The sequence below is a fragment of the Magnolia sinica genome, chromosome 14 (genome assembly GCF_029962835.1).
Source record: "Magnolia sinica isolate HGM2019 chromosome 14, MsV1, whole genome shotgun sequence".
Lineage (NCBI taxonomy): Eukaryota > Viridiplantae > Streptophyta > Magnoliopsida > Magnoliales > Magnoliaceae > Magnolia > Magnolia sinica.
Window position 1 is genome coordinate 9,549,151 of NC_080586.1, and position 21,527 is coordinate 9,570,677.

The 21,527-nt window shown below is 38.1% G+C and overlaps 1 protein-coding gene across 3 annotated transcripts in view; it reads right to left on the bottom strand.

Annotated features, from left to right (window-relative positions):
* Nucleotides 1-5,458: 5,458 nt before the first annotated feature.
* Nucleotides 5,459-21,527, bottom strand: part of LOC131224773 (uncharacterized) — a 34,633-nt gene continuing 18,564 nt past the window's right edge. The window contains exons 7-13 of one of the 3 annotated variants that reach the window (XM_058220124.1): nt 21,361-21,477; nt 21,192-21,283; nt 11,494-11,560; nt 11,211-11,289; nt 11,034-11,125; nt 8,349-8,492; nt 5,459-5,751 (exon numbers count right to left, since the gene is read on the bottom strand). In XM_058220124.1, coding sequence (XP_058076107.1) covers nt 5,611-5,751; nt 8,349-8,492; nt 11,034-11,125; nt 11,211-11,289; nt 11,494-11,560; nt 21,192-21,283; nt 21,361-21,477 — 732 coding nt within the window. In that variant the 3' untranslated portion in view covers nt 5,459-5,610. Of the gene's footprint in view, nt 5,752-8,348; nt 8,493-8,829; nt 8,945-11,033; nt 11,126-11,210; nt 11,290-11,493; nt 11,561-21,191; nt 21,284-21,360; nt 21,478-21,527 lie in introns of those variants that run through there. The other 2 variants (XR_009161175.1, XM_058220126.1) reach the window with 2 other exon arrangements.

Here is a 21,527-nt window from a genome sequence, read left to right on the forward strand (position 1 = left end):
TCGTGTTGGTTATATCATCTTTCCCTGAAAGAGAATTTAGAAAAAATTATTCATCTTCTCCCCTTCTTTCAGATGTGCTCAGAGTTCTGGTATTCAACTGAGTGCTCTAGTGGAGTTTCTTCTAGTGGCCCTTGGTCGTTCCTCTTGACAAGATACTCATATGACACACATGACAATTTTCTCTTGATTGGTTGCACCTGTTATAGTTCATAGATATTTACTTCCTTACTCCCTGATGTAACTGAGAGATGGTTCTGAGGTGTTGGAAAAATGTGGTTTTTCCGGATAGATGATGATCTACTCATGCCACTTGGGAACCATGAATATAATGCTTGATGCCGTATTCGGGTGATAATGACTGTACTAGCAGTACGTAAGAAGTGATTCTGCTCTCTCCATCAAACAAAGGTATTCAGTTTTTTTTTGTCTTTCTTTTTTCTTTTTTTCTTTTTTTTGAAGAATATAGGTATTCAGTCCTTTGTTTTGTTTTTGTTTTTGTTTTTTGGTTTTTTTTTTTTTTTTTTTGTTTTTTTTTGTTTTGTTTTGTTTTGGCATACCCATTAGTAATCAAACGACCTCAGATAGGGGTTGTATGAGTTAGTTGAACAAAAAGTGAAATTCAAAGATACATTTTGCTAGAAGTCATTTCCTTTTTGACACTAAAATGAAGTTAGCAATGTTCAGGAATATTCTCCATTCAGACTTGGAGGTATTGATCCATCATTTTGTTGCATCTTCTCTGCAAGATGTATCTCATGTGTGCAATTTGTGTGACTTCAGATCAGGTTCTACCATCCATATTCTCAGTGGCCTTCTTTATTTTGAGCAAGAGACAATTGGGGCCTAAGGTGCAGCCTTACAGGTAACTTATCATTGTGCCACTCCATTTCCTCTCTGTTATGATCATTGATAGCCTCCTTCATTTGTGCATGTGCATGTGCATGTGTGTTATGAACTAGTGGGTTGCTATGTATTGCTTATATGCTATTGTTGTCAAATGCATATATGCTACTAGTAGTATAACTAGTCCAAATGTGAATGTTATTGTTGTCAATTGCATATATGATATTAGTCTTATAACTAGTCTAAATGCGAATGTTTACAGGCAAACACCAAAGTAAATTAGGTAGTTGAAAGTACATTCTTGTACCTTCCCGTCCATCCATCCATCTATCATCATAATCCTCATCATCGTCATCATAGGCTTGCCCAACTATTTCAGTCTGCTAAATAAAGCATGCCCCTGTGCCGAAAGAATCTCAACTGCGGTAAGGTTAATGATTACTCTGCGGGGTCCACTGTTTTCTTTGCAATCTAAACAGCACGAAACATCAAATCATGGGAATACATTTTCTTTTCTCATGGATTCCACCTATCTAAACATGCCCCAAGTTCCAATAAAGATTGTTTCATATCTAACCTGAAGCACATAGACAGTTGTTAGGAGTTTGGTCATCATTATGGATTAAATTGCAGTCAACCTTGACTCAGCTATTCCATCCATATTTATTGTTGCATTTCAGTTCAATCAAGCATCAAAATGCAACTATACTTGTCATCGAAAGATCCATTATATAACTTCTCATGTTTTTTAGTCTTTTAATATTTCCTAGTTGAAGCTTATGTTGCAGGTTGGAAAATCTGCCAACTCATATTGAAGTCATCGATACTGGATCGACATTCCATCTGGCACTCTTATCTACATAAGCATCACCGATAGTATTTCCATTATATCTGACGGCCCTGATTGTTAAACATGTTAAATCAACAAGATTGAATCCAGTCATCATTTTCCCAGAGCATGTCAAACAGTTGAAGCTGCGGACGCAGTAGTGATTGAACAAGGCATACTGGTAAGGAGAAAAGCCACTAATTTACACATGGTCAGGTCATGGAGCATGGACAGAATAGGTATATTTGCATAATTCTTATGTTGATGATGGAACCTAAACGGTCTTGCATCACTTTTTGATGAAGAATTAGGGGTCTGTTTGTAGGTCCAAACTGGCAATGTGCACTTATCATTCGGTCCAATCCTGCAAAACCCATACGGTGAGACACTCCAAATGCTTGTGATCTTCCCCCAGAACAACAATGTGATGATAATGGGACAGGCCTATTCCTGGATGCAAGCCTAAATGTTATTTTATTGATGATATATTTTTTTTTTGGTTAGCTTGTTAGTACACCCCACTGTCAGTTGACACTTCACTGTTAGCCACCCCCACTAGGGATCAATACCAAGACCTCAAGTGTTGAAACGAGGTATCTTGCACTCAGTCTACCACTTGAGCTATGGATCAGGGTGTTATTGATGATATTGATGATGGCATTGTTACGGAGCTACTAGCAATGATAAATGTGCTAATTATGTATATGATGCTGCAAATAGACCGATTTGATGTGGGGTGTGGGTATGAGAGTGTATTTATTGACCATTCAAAAAATATTCACCTAGTTTCATGTGCAAAAAATCAAAATTATGAAAATTATTGTCATTGCTTGGTGGAATCCCGAGCTTCTTTGCTATCCAAGCAACACAAATTGTCAAAGGAAAACCCTTTTCCTTATCTGTTGTTTTGAAGGAATTCGTGGTCTCCATACATGGCATTAAGTCTGTTAGTGAACTCTCTTTAGAGATTTTGAAAGATGTTCCACTAGAAATATTTTTGTTATTCCTCTAACTTATATTTGCAAAAAAGTGGATCCCACTTGAAAAGCTTTGAATAAATTAAATACATGCATTATGATACGAAGGCTTCTTATTCTACAGCAATGAAAGCTCTTTTTCATTCTTTCATATGCTAGGAATTTTACTTTGGAAAAAAAAAAAAAAAAACTGTTCTGCACTATGGCTTCGGATCTATGACCAGAGTTTCAACGCGGGAGATCTTGTAGCACCTGCCAACTCCCATTTGCCATTTGTGGCATTTCAAACAGGTGCTTAGTTGATACATAAACATTGTACCATGCACCCAAAATCATCAATTTCTTCCTTTGCATTGCTGCGAAGTGGTGGGAGTTTTTTTTTTTCCCTTATTTTTTAACACACACACACACCATGTGGGCACTTGATCCCATTATCTCAATGTTGAATCAAAGTCTGTCTACCACTGAGCTGTGGAGCCGGACCCAAAGAAGAGGCAGTAGTCATTTCTCATCTGTTTTTGACAATTTCTAGATCCACAACATGGCATCAAAGACGAATGTCGAAGCAGCTTTTGCATTGAAGTGCCACTGGGGTAGGACACCTGAGTAGCTGTGTCATCTCAGCGCCACTAATGGCGGCTGTGACATGCGCATTTCATTTTTCACTATTTAGCTATAACTATAAATATCATTAATTCAATTTCATCATGTAAAATTATAAAACAAAGGAAGCTCTATTAATGCCTTCACTGTTTTTACTAATACAGGAACAAACACCCCCCCAGTGCCCCTCATGTCTCTCTCTCCACCACCTAATCGTCCTCGTCATCAGCTACCGACATCTTGCTTAGTCTACTTGGCAGTGACTTAGCATCCTTGTTTCCAGCCTTCCTGCTACGGCCACGACGGTTCTTGGACGCAAGCAATGCTCTCCGGGCAACCATTCCCAGATGAAGGTGATCAGTAGGTGGGCTATCAGCATGGTCACCTGCAGAAGTGCTAGGGCCTGCCCCGGCATCGAGCTTTTCAGTGGCTGTGATTTTGTGGAGATTGCACCGACGGTGGAGTGCAGGTGAGCACTTGCAATTGGTAGCCATGCGTAAACGTAGGAGGAGAATGCAGAATAGCTGTTAAATACAAGGGAGTGGGGCCAGAAAGTGATGGGCGGCTACGTAGGATTGGAGGTTGGGAATCAAGAGATGGCCGAAAGCAGCAGATATCTGATGTGTGTATGTCCATGTGTGGACACTTTTAATCAGTGCAAGATGAGCCTTTATCGGATACGATCCTTAGTCTTGCGTTGTAAGAAAACAAAGAGATATCAGTCCTCTTTCCTTTAAGGAACGGACTACTGAATATGAAATGATGGTGGTCCATGGCCCCTCCATGATTTTCATGGTTTAACGACCGCTCATAACTAACCTGTTGGCTATGACAAGCTCTGTGGGGCCCACCATGATGTGTGTGTGACATTCGTTCTGTCCTTCATTTGCACCAGCTCAGCCCAAAAATTAGGAAACTCAAGTGGGCCATTTCAGAGTAAACGGTGGGGAAGGGACGCTTGCCATTCAAACCTTCTTGGGGTCCACCGTATACCATCCAATCCCTTCATGGGATGATCCCTACAAGGATAAAAGACGAAAACCAGATATCATCCTGATCCAAGATTTCAGTGGGCCTTGAGAAGGTTTCAACGGCAGGTATCTCCCCTCTCCGCTTTTACCTGTGGGATGGCCCACTCGACTTGTGGATCGATATTATTTTTGGTATTGGGGCCTCACATGAGCTGGTGCAAATGGAGGGAGTGGATTTCAAATACACATCACGGTCGGACCCATGAACGGCTCCCTAGGACGGGTGTAGGAAGTCGTCCTGTTAACCGTACATTTTTTTTAAAAAATAGATGTGGCCCATCTGATGAGTGGACCAATCTTGAGTTAGGGCCAGGTCATCTACATGGTGGGCCCGAGCTTCTGGGCTCCTCGGATTTCAAACAAATGTCCACGTGTCGTAGATCAGCCTCTTCAATCTGTCCTTGCGCGAATAACCGTAGCACTTCATAAGCAATGTGAATGCGGGAAGAGAATGTCAGAAAGGTACGCATCTCATCCTTTGGCTATATTACGAAATTACCCCGGTCATGACTAAACCGATTAAGGCATGTGTCAGTGTTATAATGCCCCTTTTGGAATAATTTCACATATTCCATTTCTCGGGCGAGAAGTTGCACGTAGCTTTCGGTTTTTCAGTTTGTACAAGTGGGGCCATGATTCGATGGTTCGAAAATGGTGGGCCTCACATTGGATGGCCCATACACCAGAATTTCTCCAGCTTGGAAGATCCTAGCTACGTGACAATTGGCCCTTTTTCTGGTTGAAAGTGCAGTGTTGCTGTACTTTCTTTCATGACCGTCTATTTGTTAGCTGCCTTTTCAATGGTTAGGATCCGTCTAATATGGGTAACTTCTTGTTCCAGAACCATCCATAGTGGGACCCATAAATCAATTTATTTGGATCAATGAAACATGGGCCCCACTTGCACAATTAAATTAGGAATTAGGCCACAGTCTATCAGGCATGGTTTAAGAGATTTGGAGACTGGGACTAACTCATCCAGTCCTGAGTCGAGTTGTGACTCACCCCAGTCAGGGGCAACTTGTGGTCATGGATCTTAACAAGCCAATGCTGCCTGTTTGCACCCCTACAACACAACCATTGGCAATATCATCCACGTAGCCTTACGATTGTGGGCCCCGACTTGGATACGACCGTTGAATTGGCAGTTATCAATGCATAGTGGAGCTCACAGGTGGGATATGACCATTCATCATAGTAGCCCTTGAACTAAATTTGATATTAGAACAATACTATGATTAGTTTCTACATTAGAAAATGGCCTAAATTCAGATTCGCCATAAGAGTTATTCACAGAGGAGGATGGACATGCCAATAACAGCTGCCACTATAGCTTTACATACATGCCTTTCTTGTGGAGGAAACCTGCAAAAAGACACCAAAACAGGATTTCTAGCAATACAAATGCCAATGTGCCCCACCTTTTCGATCGAAATATGGTTTGCAATAACAGCTCCGTAGTGTTCACCTGCAAATTGCAGGTTTTGAAGTCAAGCAATTGATGTGGAATTATGGATAGGTGCTGAATAGAAACATACAGATGCGGGCAACAGTGCCAAACTACTTGATAAAACGAATACACGGTGGGGCCCAATCTTTATGTTTCTACTTCAACAGGTTCTGTGAGTATCATGCATCATAACTAAACAAAGGGTTTCTTAATTTTGAAAAAATGCAAGAGATTTGCTTCTTCCGATTTTGACTTTGGTCAGTGCTATAATAATAATGGGATTTAAGCTTGTTAATAACGATTCAGTTCCAAAGTAAATGATTATATAACCCACACCATCACCACCTTCGTCTTCAAAACCTTGTCTGAGGTATTTGGATCGGCCTTAGGAATCCCTGTTTCACCCTTCCCATCTAAGGTCCTATCCTCCATGGTAATTGAACAAGCCCCCACCTTCTCGCATTCTCCTCTTGATTCCTTCTACCCCCATAAAAGTTCCCCATTTAATGGTTGTATCCAGTTCTCTTTAGCACATGGAGTGATCTCTCAATTAGCTCTCAATCATTTTATCTCCTGTTGGGGCTACTTTTAGGTTGCTTGAAACAATCTATTCATGATTCCACTCTTCTTAAGTTTTCTCAAGCAAATCCATATGTCATTGCCAGTCAAGTAGCCATCTCATAAAAATTTCCCTTTCTGATTGGCGTTGCGCTCATCGCGCACCACTCCAAAGGCACATCTCCACTTCATCCACGATCCACCTAGCTCTAATTCTGTTTGAAACACCCTTCTCGGTACATCCTTTTGAATGACAGAGCCAAGGTAACAAAGAAATTACAGTAAGGCACCTACTAGCCATATTTTAACTAAAGCCTCGCCTCTGACTATTCCTACTGAAGTTGCATTCCAAAAGCCATGTCGTCGTCATCATCATCATCTAAGCCTTATCCCAACAAACTGGGGTCAGGTACACAACTCACCATTCCACTCTATCAAGGGCCATAGCATGCCCTAGCATGAGTTTGAGATGTCATGTTGTCAGGATTCATGATGAAAGTTATGGCAAAAGTTTCGTGCTGGCTGCCAACCTGACAGAGCCCTCCTTTATCCAGGCTTAGGATTGGCAGTGAGCGCACAACACTCCCAAAGGTGATATGTAGTAGGTTATTACATAGGTTGATTAAAAATCAAGTTCCAAAAGCCCAGTCTTGGTTCTACTAATTTTTAAATCTCTCGACTCTAGAGCCTTGCTGCAAAGCTTCCAATTTGGCATTTCCCCCTTCTACAGTCTCATCAACCAGCACCGCATTTCGCAAAAAAAAACATACAAGTCAACAACAAACTTATATTGTAAAATTAAATATTTTAACATCTTAAGCTTATTGATATTAAGTCTTTTAAAAAGTAAATACTAATTCAATAAATCACATGAGAAAAAGAATAAAGTAGAATTAACTGTACCAATATACTATATTCTTCGAGAAATTGGCTAGTCTGGGTGCCTCATAATGGCACTTGGATAACAAAGATTTTGGTGGCAAAGAAGAGAAACTGAAGAAGATTCTTAGCCAGGTAAATTATTAAACATAAATGGTGATATAAATAAACATTATTATTATCTCAGGCTGTGATTTCAATCAACCATCTGTTCTTCTTTTTATAGATACCTCTACATTGGTATTGGCAGTGATTTCCTCATCCATGCAACGATTTCTAGACGCCTAAAGATAAGTTCATCTCATTTTAATTAACAATAATTGTGTATTAGAAATCAAGATCTCTAATACACAATTACTGTCAACTAAAATGAGATGAACTCATTTTTAGGCCACTGCCAAACAGGGCCTTAGACTGTTATACAGGCAACACTTTCAATCAGGCATCTTGTTTTTATAATACCTCTAGATTGGTACAGGCAGTGATTTCAATACGACATCTAGATTGATATTTCAGGCAATCATTTCAATCAGGAATTTGTCCGATCATGCATAATTAATGATAATAAACAGCATTTGTGACCCTTCAAAGAAAAAGTAAAAAAGAACTGCTTTTCTTGTTTTTTTCATAGTAATATTACCGGATCAAAGAAAGTACTGCTGCAAGATAATGCAGCTTTACAATGCTTGGAGCGGATTATCCTGAATTGGAAACCAAGCAACTAATTTGATGGAATGAATGGTCATATTTTCTACCATGCACTCGAGGAAGAGCAGAAACAGACCGTTTTCTGCAGAATACCATCTTACACCCTTTCTGCCCCATATAAATATCCTCAATACAGCCACCCTTCGCCCTTCGTAATGTTTTCACATTTAATTTAACAATTTTTTTGTCAAACCAAAAAAAAAAAAAAATCCTTAATGTTTGGTGTCTTGCTTGAAACATCAAATTAATTGGGGCAGAAAAGAATCATGCTCACTCAGCTTTGCTGAGAAGCCAAATGGGCCCCTAATTTATTATTATAGTTTTGGTTCATGCAAATAAAATCAGAAACATCTTGGCAGTCTTGATCAGCATTATGCCCAACCTACCGACAAAAAAGGAAAATAATAGCAGATTTTTTTATTTTATTTTATTCTGGGAAAATCTAAGCAAGATGGAAGAAAGAGAAATACCAGGTTGTTTTCAGGTGAACGCCAATAGAATCCTTGAAGAGCTGCTGGAAACAGCTCACAAGCAGCCAAGGCATAAACAATGAATGCATTCATTCCCATCCACTTAAGTAGCACAGCTGGCTTTTGAAAATGCTTGACATCAACCTGCACCATGCAAAATCATTCCTATGTCAAAATGCACTAACAGAACCCATATAAAAACATTTCTAGCTGGTTACCATTTAATAGTTGACTTTTTTTCAAGAGAGAGTACTTGATCCCAAAAGGCCAAACACCTCAAAGTTATGAGAATGGAACCAATCTTGTTGAAGGTGGGAAAAGGCTTTCTGTTATTTAATTGTAATTGAGAAAATTACAAAACAATTCTTCATCATCATCTAAGCCTTACCCCAACTAATTGGGGTCAAGCGGTCAGCTTCATGAATCCTGTTCTGCCATACCACTTCATTGAAGGCCATATCTTAAGTTAGACCATTGGTCATCAAGTCTTGTCTTACTACCTCCATCCACATCCTTTTCAGCCTTCCCCTTGCCCATTTAAAGCCTTCAACTTGTACCAACTCACTCCTTATAACCTGCACAATTCTTGGTCTCTACTGCACATGACCAAACCATTTAAGTCTATTTTCCCTCATCTTATTACCTATCGGGGCCAGTGTTTGCAATATCAATAATATCGGCCGATATTATCGATACCGCATATAAGCGATACGCAATCCATAGGGAGTAACACTCGAAAGGCCAAAATCCTAAGTATCGATGATAATATCGCATGCTATCGCTATGTATTGCAAAGTATTGGCGATATTGCGAGATATCTCCACTTTTTTCTAAAGGGTTTTACCAAGTATAAATGATATCTATCGATATCAACAAATATCATTGATACTTTCCAAGAAAAGCACATTGCCCTCCCAAAAACCGATTTTTTCCCATTTTTCTTTAGATTTATCCAAGCTGTTAGTGTGTGGGTTTCGGTCTGCCCTTTGCTTGGATTTGGGAGAAAAACCCACATTTGAAGTCAGAATCAATATTTTCTTGCATTTGGAGCCGTTTCTCATTCAGTGAGTTATTTTGTGTTTTGATTCTTTTTTTAAAAAAATCATATAAAATGAGTGTGAAATCATAAGAAATCCTTGATTCTTCATGTTTAGCATGGAAAATCAAGGATTTCAACCTTCGATTTTGAGATTTGAGTGTAGGTGGCCCAATTTGGGAAAAAATTCGAAATTTCCCAATTTCTCCTAAATTGCTTGACATTTTGCACTCCAAACATGAAATCAAGCATGAGGCCTGATCTACTGATTTGTTAAGTTCTTGTCAAATTTCAGATATATATATATATATATATATAGTTTTTTTAATTAAAAAATTATTTTATTTTATTTTTTCGAAATTTCCCTTCAACCAACGGTCAATTGAGAGTAATTTCAAAGTATTTAAAAGTCGTTGATGAATTCATCGTCGCATATACTCTAATTTCCATATTTGAGTGTAGGTGACCCGATTTGGGGGAAATTGGGAAAATTTTGAATTCTCCAATTTCTCCCAAATTGCTTGCAATGTTGCACTCCAAACATGAAATTAAGCATCTATGAGGCCTGATCTACTGATTTATAGTTTTTGACAATTTTCAGATATATATATATATATATATATATATATATATATATATATAATATATATATATAAAATTAAAAAATAATAAAAAAAAAAATTTTCAAAATTTACCTTCAACCAACGGTCAATTGAGAGTAATTTCAAAGTATTTAGGAGTGTTTGATGAAATGATCATCACGTACACTCTAATTTCAAAATTCGAGTATAGGTGGCCCGATTTGGGGAAAATTCGAAATTTCCCCAATTATCCCAAATTGCTTGCAATGTTGCACTCCAAACATGAAACCAAACATGAATAAGGGCTCACCTACTGATTTAATAAGTTTTTGACAATTTTCAATATTAAAAAAATTATTTTTTAATTAAGAAAATATTAAATTATAAATTTCATTCATAGGTATATTTTTGAATTTCAACTTCTTCTTTTGCTTTTAAATGAATTGGTTGTGTTTTCATAAACGTCTTCTTACATTTATAAATGTTATGAATTCAATTTGAATATAGTTGCATCAGTTCAGTTAGACAGTGGATAGCTTAGGACCCATATATAGGAAACCTGTTATGTGCAATTTTTTTAGATATTATGATTTAAAAGTGTGTATTAAGGTCTTTTTTAACAATCCCTAAAGTTTCATTGAAAAATTTGACCAATTTCCCAATGGTTTTTTTTTTAAAGATGAGAAACACACACTCTTACACCCCACACACCAATTTCCCAATGTTTCCCCATGTTTCCCAAAAAGTGCGATACATTAACCGATACAAACGATATATCCCATGCAATAACCGATACATATCTGTATCCTAAGGGTGTGATACATAACGCGATACTGATATTGCGAACATTGATTGGAGCCACTACTAAGTTCCTTTAAATGCATTTCATTTCTAATGTTTTCCTTCCTCGTCTTGGCACTCATCCATCCCAATATCCTCATTTCAGCTACACTCAACCTATGAACATGTAGTTCCTTAATTGCCCAACATTCCGTCTAATAAAGCATGACTGGTTGATGTAACGTAGAATCCATAAGATTACTGAGTAGACAAGAACATTGGACTCACTATATAATAAATGATGGTTAAAAGGATGCCCGAAGCTCCAGTTGTGATACACATGTAGCTCAGCGTGTACAAAGGTTTGCTGAAAGGAATACCTGAAAGGAATGAAAGACATGCGCCAGTGATTTGAGCGAAGTATGGATTAATATGCAAACAATAGATTCCTTTAGGAAATTATACCTAATGCCTCCATTGCAAATCCACATAGTAGAAATAACAAGGAAGACAGGGACCATAGGAGTAACTGCTGCCCGTTGCTCTATAAGACAGAAGACCAAAAATCAGTGAAATAAGTCTAGCCATAGTAGCAACAATCAATACATCAATCAAGCAATATAACTAACTTATTTAATAGCAATGATGCATTAAACCATTAAACAAAATGAAAATTGCAAAGCTGTAAAAACTAAACAAGCAATTTAGCTTAAAAATATACAGTGAATCATAACTGAGAGAATCATACCTTAAAATTCACAATTATGTGCCCGTAATGCAATCCAACAAAACATGTTACAGCAGCCATCAATGAACTAAACATTTGTTTCAGTAAAAGAAAAAGATCAGCATCCAATTACAGAATGTACCCAGAATACACATCATAAAGAAATTCTCTCTAATCCTAAAAGATTTTATCTAAAAGACAGCATTCACTGGAACAGAAAACACTCCCAACCCAAGAAATGTCCATCCAAAAGATACGAGTAACAAAAATGGAACCTCTTAAAAATTTGCAACTTTACATATGAATCAGATTAGATTTGACTTCAAAAGAAAGGCCTCGCCATTGCATGAATATGGCATCCTGGGAGAAAAAGAATTCTCATACATGGTACTTGTTGAGCAATGTTTTCTTGTGTGTGTGTTGGGGTGTATGCAGAAGCACATCAATAGTGAGGCGACTAGGGGTATTCGGCCGATGCAAGCCTGCTGGGGCCTTAACATCCTGAACATGTGATTATGTTGAGTCACAGGTATATAGCCTCTCAAGTGCTTTTGTTGTCAGCAGCTCATTACAGTTACTGGTTCAAACTTGGTAGTAGAGAGTGAATCCACATCATCAGCATAGTGAGTCTCTGCTTTGAAATAGACTTTTGATGAGCCTATTGATATCTTCAATTTGGTCTAGATCTTTGTAGCAGTTCACATACATCGGAGACTTCATGCTGGATAAGTTAACTAACAGAGAGATTCTATTTTTTGGCTAGTGAACATATAACAGTCCCAAATTAAGCACTCTTGGAAAAAAAAAAAAAGTGGTCCCAAAATAAGCTCTTTTAGAAACTGTTTTATGCAGTGGTTCTATCTGGGGAATTTCTTTGCCGACAGAAAAAGCAGTTGATTGGCATCATCTTTCTATTCCAGTCATTTACTCTTAGTGAACCACAACAAGCATGCATCAACTTCCATTTTAGCATTTCTTTCTCATTTTATTCTAATAATAAAATTCCGTTCATGAAAAAAAGAAAAAGAAAGAGAAGAAGAGAGACTTATCCTTCCTGCTGAAAGAAATAACCAAGTTCTTGAAATGCTTATTCTCATCCTTTCATGATACATTTACTAGATTTGAATACAGCATCATCATCAACATCATTTTAGTGTTTCTCCCCGCAATCTTGGGTTTAAATGGCAGATTGGCAAAAGTTTTACAATCGCCAATGCACTGAACATCAACCTTCCCCTTTTACCAGGTCATGGGGTTGCTATATTTGAATTGTGTGACAACTTTCAGGGATATTGACCTTGATAAGCATATATACATGGAAGTTTAGAGCTTGACAGAAACATCCCCAAGTTTGAATGGTAAAGAGAAACCAAAGACTGCAGACACACTGACATCAGGAAAATAATTACTATTACACATTTACATACCCACCTCATATTGATTTTTATTTTTTAATCTAAGCACTGCAAGCATGCTATGCAAGTGTTATAGCAGTTCAAAAGAGCATAATCGGTGACTGCACCTTGAAGGATAGATGTTCAGTCATGATCCCTCAGATGCTACTTCTCCAATGAAAGTGATTTTCTAACTCTGTATGTGTGCTTATGATATGATAGTTGTTAGTGCACTTGTTTTGTCAATCACGTGAGTCTATGTGTCATGTAGTCGGTTGAGCCCTTGAAAGCTGAAGACCGAAGAAATAAGAGAACATGGAGGATCAAGGAGTGAAGAATAGGTAAATGACATGCCTTGGTGACCCTAACCTTAGACCCAAACAACCCTAACCTCTAGATGATCCTAACCTTAATAGGAAAACCCTTGTTAGATCATCCCTTAGCCTTAGGAGCTTAATTGGAACATGCTTAAAAAGGCTATAGAGGTTCCGAGCTGCTGGAAACAAAAATGCCCAAACCAGTAGGCTCTTTTGTGTTGTCAATCGAAGGTTCGATCGATCGATGGTCGCCAGAAATGTTAAGCAAACAAATCTCCTTTTTTGGATTTTCTCGATCATATCGACAAATCTTAGATCGGACTCGATCAAATTGTCGATCAATCAATAAACCCTGGTCGATCGATCGATGGCAACCCAAATCGTCCAGCAAGCTTTTAGAAAAAGACTAGAATATTATCGATTGATCGAAGGTGCCATTTTCTACTCATTTTTTTACCGTTAGAACTCGATTCCTTCATATAGGGCATTCGACATTTGGGCATTCTAATGGGTTTTTGGTGCAATAGAGGCTTGGGTGATTCCTCACTCATATCCCTCATCCTAAGCCTCTAAACCTAAGAGATTTGATTTATCTTCTTGTAGTTTACCACTTTAATGAGGATTTCAACCTTCATGTTAAAGATGTACTCAATCTCCACCTTGTTCTAGGAATTAGACATAAACCAATAGTTATATCCTTGTCTAAATCCTCTAGAACACTCATCTAGGTGAATCCCCCAGGAAATCAACTATCCATTAGTTGTATGAGATTCCACCACCTCCCTTGCCTTAGTCACCTCATTGGCACATTACATGCAAGGTGAATGATCGTAGGAGCTGAAGCATCGGCGTCATCAATCGGGAGAGCACAAGGGGAGCTGATTGAAGCACAAGAGAGCATCAATCAAGCAACCCAAGCAAGGTGCTTCAAAGGGGCTCAATCTAACAAGTGTCAATTGTAGAGTCCAATGATACACTCTTTCCTTGTGTAGGATTGAGTGTAAGAGTTTATGACTTAAACTTAAATAGGTTCTTGTGTAGGACCTAGGCTCTTGTGTAGAGCTGAAGTCACCGGACACGGGTGCGTACGTGTTAGTCTCCGTGGGAGCCTTTGGCGGGAGTAAACATAGATCATTGGATTAGGACCGCGGTTATTGGTTAGCCGACAGAAAACCAAGTCTGCGAGGGAGCCTCCGACAGGAGTGTATATTTAGGTCATTGCGTAGGGCTGTAAAGGTTAGAGGTGAACTTATTGAAAACCTCCGATGGTGAATACCGGTACACTCGAGGAGGGATTTTGCAGTTTTTTCTTTTGTAGTACCTCGAGGTGACATGAGCATGAAAGAGGTTCAAGAATCACTTTTCTTTTTATAAGGGCTAAAAAAAATCACTTATTTTGGCTTTTTGACCCCATATTGTAGGGTGTTGCTGACTCTCCTAGTAGTGTGCGTTGGCAGCAAGGAGGCATTGTAACGACTAGACCATACTATAGTACAAAGGCGTCGTTGCTGGCTCAGGAACCAACGAAAGTGGACTGTGCGGATCCCCATCCGCTCCCACATCCCTTGCACTAGTTCCAACTCCTGTTTGAAAGCCATCAATCACCTTGCCTCACGTTCCCTCCCTCCAAGCCTGCCGCATCCCAGCCGGCACATCTCGAGATCGAGTTTGATTTCTTTTCTAGTTGGGGATTAGAACCCAGCGTCAAATCCACTAGAAGCAACAGTGGGCAGTGTTCGTATTGTCGATGAAAAATTGATATTATCGACGCTAATTTCGGTATCGCTGGACTTGCAATACCGAAAACCCAAAAAATCGTTTCTCTTCCAAATATCAGCGATATATCGTCGATAACGTTGATGACAACGAAAATATCAACAATCATTTCTCTGTATATAGCATTAAATTCAAAAAATAATAATAATAAAATAAAAATAAATGAGAGATTAGATTAGATAGGGTTAATTGAATAGAACCATACCTATGGAAGGAGAATCGAACAGAGCTACCTACGTTGCGGCGGCCGCTGTGGAGGGAACGTGCATCGACTTTTAGGGTTTTGAAGGAGGGGTTGAAGCTCTTTTGCTTTTAACTTTATTTTTTTTTAGTTTTTTAAAATGTGCTTTTTTCGCCATTTAAAAGCATGGGTCACCACTGTTTTGGATGGAAATAAAACTAATAGTTTAAGTAACTTTTAAGTTACTTTTAGAGTGTGAGTTTCACATTATGTAATAAAAGTGGTTCACCAACACTTTACGAAAAAAAATGCAATTAAAAAATAAATAAATAAATAAAGAATAGAATAGAATGGGATAATTAGGGCAGCCGATTAGGTGCGCTCGAGCCTAGGCCTCACCCAAGATGGTGAGGCCCTTACTGTGGGGCCCACCATAATCTATGTATTCTATGTCCACGTTGTCCATCCGTTTTGCCAAAACGTTTTATGGCATGAGCCCAAAAATGAAGATCCAAATCTCGTGGACCATACAACAATGGTGATTGAATGCCATACCATTAAAAGCTTCCTAGGGCCCATCTTAATCTTTCCATAATGTTTATTTGCCATCCAACTAGTTTCTAAGGTCACATAAACATGGATGAAAGGAAAAAGGAAATATCAGCTTGATCTAAAACTTTTGTGGCCCATTTATGGTCAATCACCATTGTTTCCTATGATAAGGTCCACTTGAGAATTGGATCCACTTCATTTTTAGGTTCATGCCCTAAAAGGATCTTGTAAAATAGATGGATATAGAATACATAAATCAAGGTGGGGGCCACCCTCTTAGGTGAGGCCGAGACCGCACCTCATCCACTCCAGATGGTTAGATGGTTTGATGCATGGATGGATGTTTGGATGGATAGATGGATTGATGTTTGGACGATTGGATGGGATGGATGGGTTGGTTGGATGGATGTTTGGATGGATAGATGGGATGGATGTATGGATGATTGGATAGGATGAATGGATGGTTGGATAGGATGGATGGATGGTTGGATGGGATGATTAGATGGATGGATTGTTGGATGGATGGATGTTTGGATGATTTGATGCGATAGATGGATGGATGGGACGGATGTTTGGATGATTGGATGGGATGGTTGGATGGATAGATGGGATGGATATATGGATGATTTGATGGCACGGATGGATGAATGGGATGGTTGGATGGTTGGATTATTGGACAGTTGGGATGGATGGATAAATGTTTGGATTACTGGATGATTTTTTATTTTTTTAACACACTCACGCTGGTTGGATGGTGGATTATTGGATGATTTGATGGAATGGATGGATAAATGTTTGGATTATTGGATGATTTGATGGGATGGTTGGGTGGTTGGCTGGATGGGATGGATGGCTAGGTGGTTGGATGGATTGGATGGATGGTTGGATCATTGTGTATATATATTTTGTTTAATTTATATGCTTATCTATGCATGGTTGTAAAATGTATGAATGCATTATGCTTTTTAATTGGTTAATGAGATTTGAGTGATTGTTGTGCTACTATTGGACCGATTTCTTATGACAGCACATGCTTTTACGCCCTAATTAAATAGAAACTTATTATGTATGCATTCTTTTTACAATTATTTTATTCCTAAATATGTAAATATGTGTATTTAGGTATCTCTTGAAGTTTCATTGAAAAATTACATCGTTTTCTCATGTTTTCCCCACATTTCCGGTTATCGGCGATAACGATATTATATCTTTATCTCCAGCAAGCGAAACTTGTAGCGATACCAACAATTTGAATACTGACAGTGGGTTTGTTAATGACTCGAAACCACCATCGGTAGACCCACCCGCTAGGAGTGGAGTAGGAAAACCGAACCACTATCCATGCTTGTGTTTGCGATTGTGAATATGTGTAATTCTATTCATACTTATGCATTTATTAGTTAGATTATACGAATGCTTGAATTGGATTGTATGCTAAACACTTGCAAAGCACACACAAGCTCACTATCTCTATAGATCAGTTGGCATATCTTTTATAATCTATGTGATTGGAGCCACTATGGCTTGGAAGCCTAAGTGTTAATTGCCTTCCTTAGTTTGAATTGATAAATTAATTTAAGTAGGCAATTGAGTTTTAATTGTAGAATTTTTAATTGGTCCTAATCACCCCCCCTCTCGGACTTAGCCATAATTCTATAGCTCCACCAAGCTTCCGCACGCGTCATGGTAGACTATCCCGCACAATTTCAATAGTATGGATTTTCACTCTAATCACTTAACCTAGTATTAGGTTTGATTTAACTTTCGTTTTCATTTTCTTTTTTGAAAGATAAACTTTCATTTTCTTTTTTGAAGGATAAACTTTCATTTTCGTATAAACTTGTTATCAAGTCCTGAAAAACTTGTACTAGACAAGTGGATATTGTCTAATGCCTAGGAATTGTCACTTAAACAACAATTTAGGATATCCGCCACTTATTCCTAGAATGATAATAGTATTGATTGTGCTAGAAATTCAGTTGTTAATTTCACACTTACGAAAATGGCATTCTATCTCTATATGCTTAATGGTTGGTTTGATGATAGTCTGGATTTTCATTCGGATAAATGACCATTTGATTATCTAAGTGAAGAGTCTGAAGACTTGCACATTAGATTTGATTTCCAAGCAAGGTGTCCCGTATCGGTATCGGTTGGCGTAACGGTGCCCTCCGATACCGATACGGATACGGGGGCGTAACGGCGCAAAAAATTTTTTTGCCAAAAAGATATGAAAAAATATGGATTAAATCCAGAATATTCTAAGCATTCCAAATATGCATTCATTTATAAATTAGAACATGTTTATGGTGGTGTAACGGTCCATTCTTTGGTGAGAAGTTGTATCGGACTGTCTGATGAATTTATGAACCAGATAACCTGAATTTGACTACATAATTCATATATTTAATTTTCTAAATATCTAATTTATATACTTAACAATTTGATATCATTTCTCCCAATAGTTCTTTTAAAAAATGAAATTAAATTCAGTTAGATCGCGTTGCCAATTTGGGGCTGACTTGGAGGACCAATCCATGCCCCAAATCAGCCTCAAATTCATGCAATTTATTGGCATTATTCCACTTGTGAATTGGTGGACATTGTTGGATAGGTGAATTTTGAAAAAAATAAGAGGGCTGGTTGGAAGAATAAGCGGTCCACAAATTAACAATGAAAACTATGCAATTGGATTTTGGCATGTTTGAGGTTGGAATTACTTCCATAAGTTTAATTAATAAATTTAAAGTTAATACATGTCTCATGGACAATTTTTTAAGCACCAATTAGGTAGGACTGGATTATTGAAGTGTTAGCACAAGAGTGTCAAAGTTTTGGACCCCACTCATGATGAATGTGTTATATGCGAATAATTTTAGGGCATGAGCCCAAAAATGGAGGGGATGGAAGGGTTGTTGTGGACCACACCATAAGAAAATAATAATTAAACGACTATTTAAAAATTTATATGCTACAAAAGTTGTTAAATCGACGACATATGTGTTTTCACTTGGTCCACGTGAGTGTTGACCTGATTGTTACTACTTAGACCGAAAATAAACATGACAAAGTGGACCATAAGAAATTTTTACGCTGAGCATTAAATAAACCACTTTGTTTCTTATTACAATTTTTTATTCCTAAATTGGATCTTACTAATTTTTGGAATCATTATGTAGAGTTCATGAGGAAGTAGATGGTTCGCATGGATTAAATAGATACAGATGGTGGGGGCCATGTGGCACGTATACAATTTTATTAAATTGTGCAACATGCTACGTAATGCATACTAGTCCATTCATTTTGACGTCAGCAAGTTCTGACCCATCGATCACGAGGTATATGTTATAACTAAACCGTCCAATATTTGGAGCTCGTCTTAAGGCTTGGAGATTAAAAATAAGTAAGATCTAATTATCAAGTGGATTCATTAGTTAGATTAATGAATGTGGATTGACTTGTATCTACCATTGAAACCCTTTTTGGGATAATCTATGTGATTGGACCCACTATGGCTTGGAAGCTTAAGTGTTAATTGCCTTACTTAGTTTGAATTGATAAATTAATTTAAGTAGGCAATTGAGTTTTAATTGTAGAATTTTTAATTGGTCCTAATTACCCCCCCTCTAGGACTTAGCCATAATTCTATAGCTCCACCAAGCTTCTGCACGGATCATGGTAGACTATCCCACGCAATTTCAATAGTATGGATTTTCACTCTAATCACTTAACCTAGTGTTAGGTTTGATTTAACTTCCGTTTTCATTTTCTTTTTTGAAAGATAAACTTTCATTTTCGTATAAACTTGTTATCAAGTCCTGAAAAACTTATACTAGACAAGTGGATATTATCTAATGCCTAGGAATTGTCACTTAAACAACAATTTCGGATATCCGCCACTTGTTCCTAGAATGATAATAGTATTGATTGATTGTGCCAGAAATTCAGTTGTTAATTTCACACTTATGAAAATGGCATTCTATCTCTATATGCTTAATGGTTGGTTTGATGATAGTCTGGATTTTCATTCGGATAAATGACCATTTGATTATCTAAGTGAAGAGTCTGAAGACTTGCACATTAGATTTGATTTCCAAATTCCAAGACAATAACTGGGTTCCATATTACATTGATCTAAAGAATTATGCTTGTAATTTACACCAAAAGATGGTAGTCAGGGAATGCACGGTTCTTGGAGATAGATGTTCAGTCATTTTGGAGTTCCTACATGTTCATGTGGTGCTCAATAGCAGATTATTCTCATGAATAGAAAATTTGTCAGAAAGAATCATTCGTTGGTCAAATGATGGATCCCTCCCTTTTGTAGAAACTTTTCAGACTTGGAGATTGAGGAGTTTACTCTTCTCCTTTCTCATTTGCAGTGGGTATCTCTACCTCTATCTTCTCCTCCGGATGATTCTCTGCGCTGGTCACTGATGGGTTCGGGGCTGTTTTTGGTGCCATTGTTTTACAGATCTCTTTCAGCATCAACTTTTTCCTCTTGCTGCCACACCGAATCAGTATGGTTTTACAGAGTGCCGCCAAAAGTTGCTGCGTTTGGATGGCTCGTGGGAAGGAATAGAGTTCTAACTGTTGATAATGAGGAAAAGAGGGATGCATATTCCGAATGAGTGCCTCCTTTGTCTCCTAGCAGAGGAATCTGTTGATCATCTATACATACATTGCCCTTTCACTTCTGATATCTGGTGGAGTGTTCTTAGGCTGGCGGGTATCTCTTGGGTGATGCCAAAATATCCATATGTTTTGTAGATGGCTTGCGGACTCAGGAACTATGGGAAAAAAGAAGTGGACAATTCTTCTTATGGCAGTCCTCTGGGCAGTTTCGGCCGAAAGAAATAACCGATGCTTTCAGAATGTTAGCGTTTTAGTTGCATGGGTTTTTTCAAGAGTATTAGTTATGTTCAGGGACTGGGCTCCTTAGGTTCGGCTACAGTAGGGGGTTTTGGTGCTGCTGCGGAGTAGCAATTTGTAGTTTTCCTAGTTTTTTGTAGTTTTCTGTTTCTTTTTTGTTTTTGTTTCTGTTCATGTTTTCCTTTGTCTTCTGTTCCTATCAATAAATTTCTCGTCTTTCAAAAAAAAAATAAAAAAAATCCACAAGTTCGCAATCCGCGATGTTAGCATGATATTAGTAGTCATCCATGTATCCAAATCTTCATGTCATTAGATGCAATTCAGAACCTTTTCTCCAATTGAAAGGTTTGCACTGGTTCCAGTAACCGCTATGATGAACTGTAGCTTTTGAGTTCCAAACACTCAACTGTCACCATCCATAACTTAAACTAGAGTTCATCCTTAGCTCTTGAGTCTAGAACACTTAAATACCATCACATGTGTATCTTGAATTCAACATTAATCAAATTGTACCCAATGGTGCCTTGGTATCATCACCCTCTTGCTTTACCGTCTCTACTAAAATTTGATAATGAGACTTTGTGAAAGAGAATGTTTAAAATAGCTAAGTTGAATAAGTTGACAAACCTCAAGATGCCCTCCGGGTCAAATGGAGCAAGGCACCATGCCGGGGAGTTTGGTGGAAGAGGTCCATAATCTGGAGAATTAACACTGCATTCCTGCAATGAGAAACGGATACGTAATGTGCCGTCATTGACATGATGGTCATTGATGATGGTAATGAAAAGAAAATAACCTTTGTCCTTCTATACACAGGACGCTGATAAAGATGCCTTTCTCCAAGGAAAACACGATCGATCAAGCCAACAGCGTTGCAAGGAGGGCCAAGACTGCCCCTTATTCCACAATTAACCTATTATCAAATAAAAAACATCTAAGCAAGGTGGCGAATTGGCCTGCACA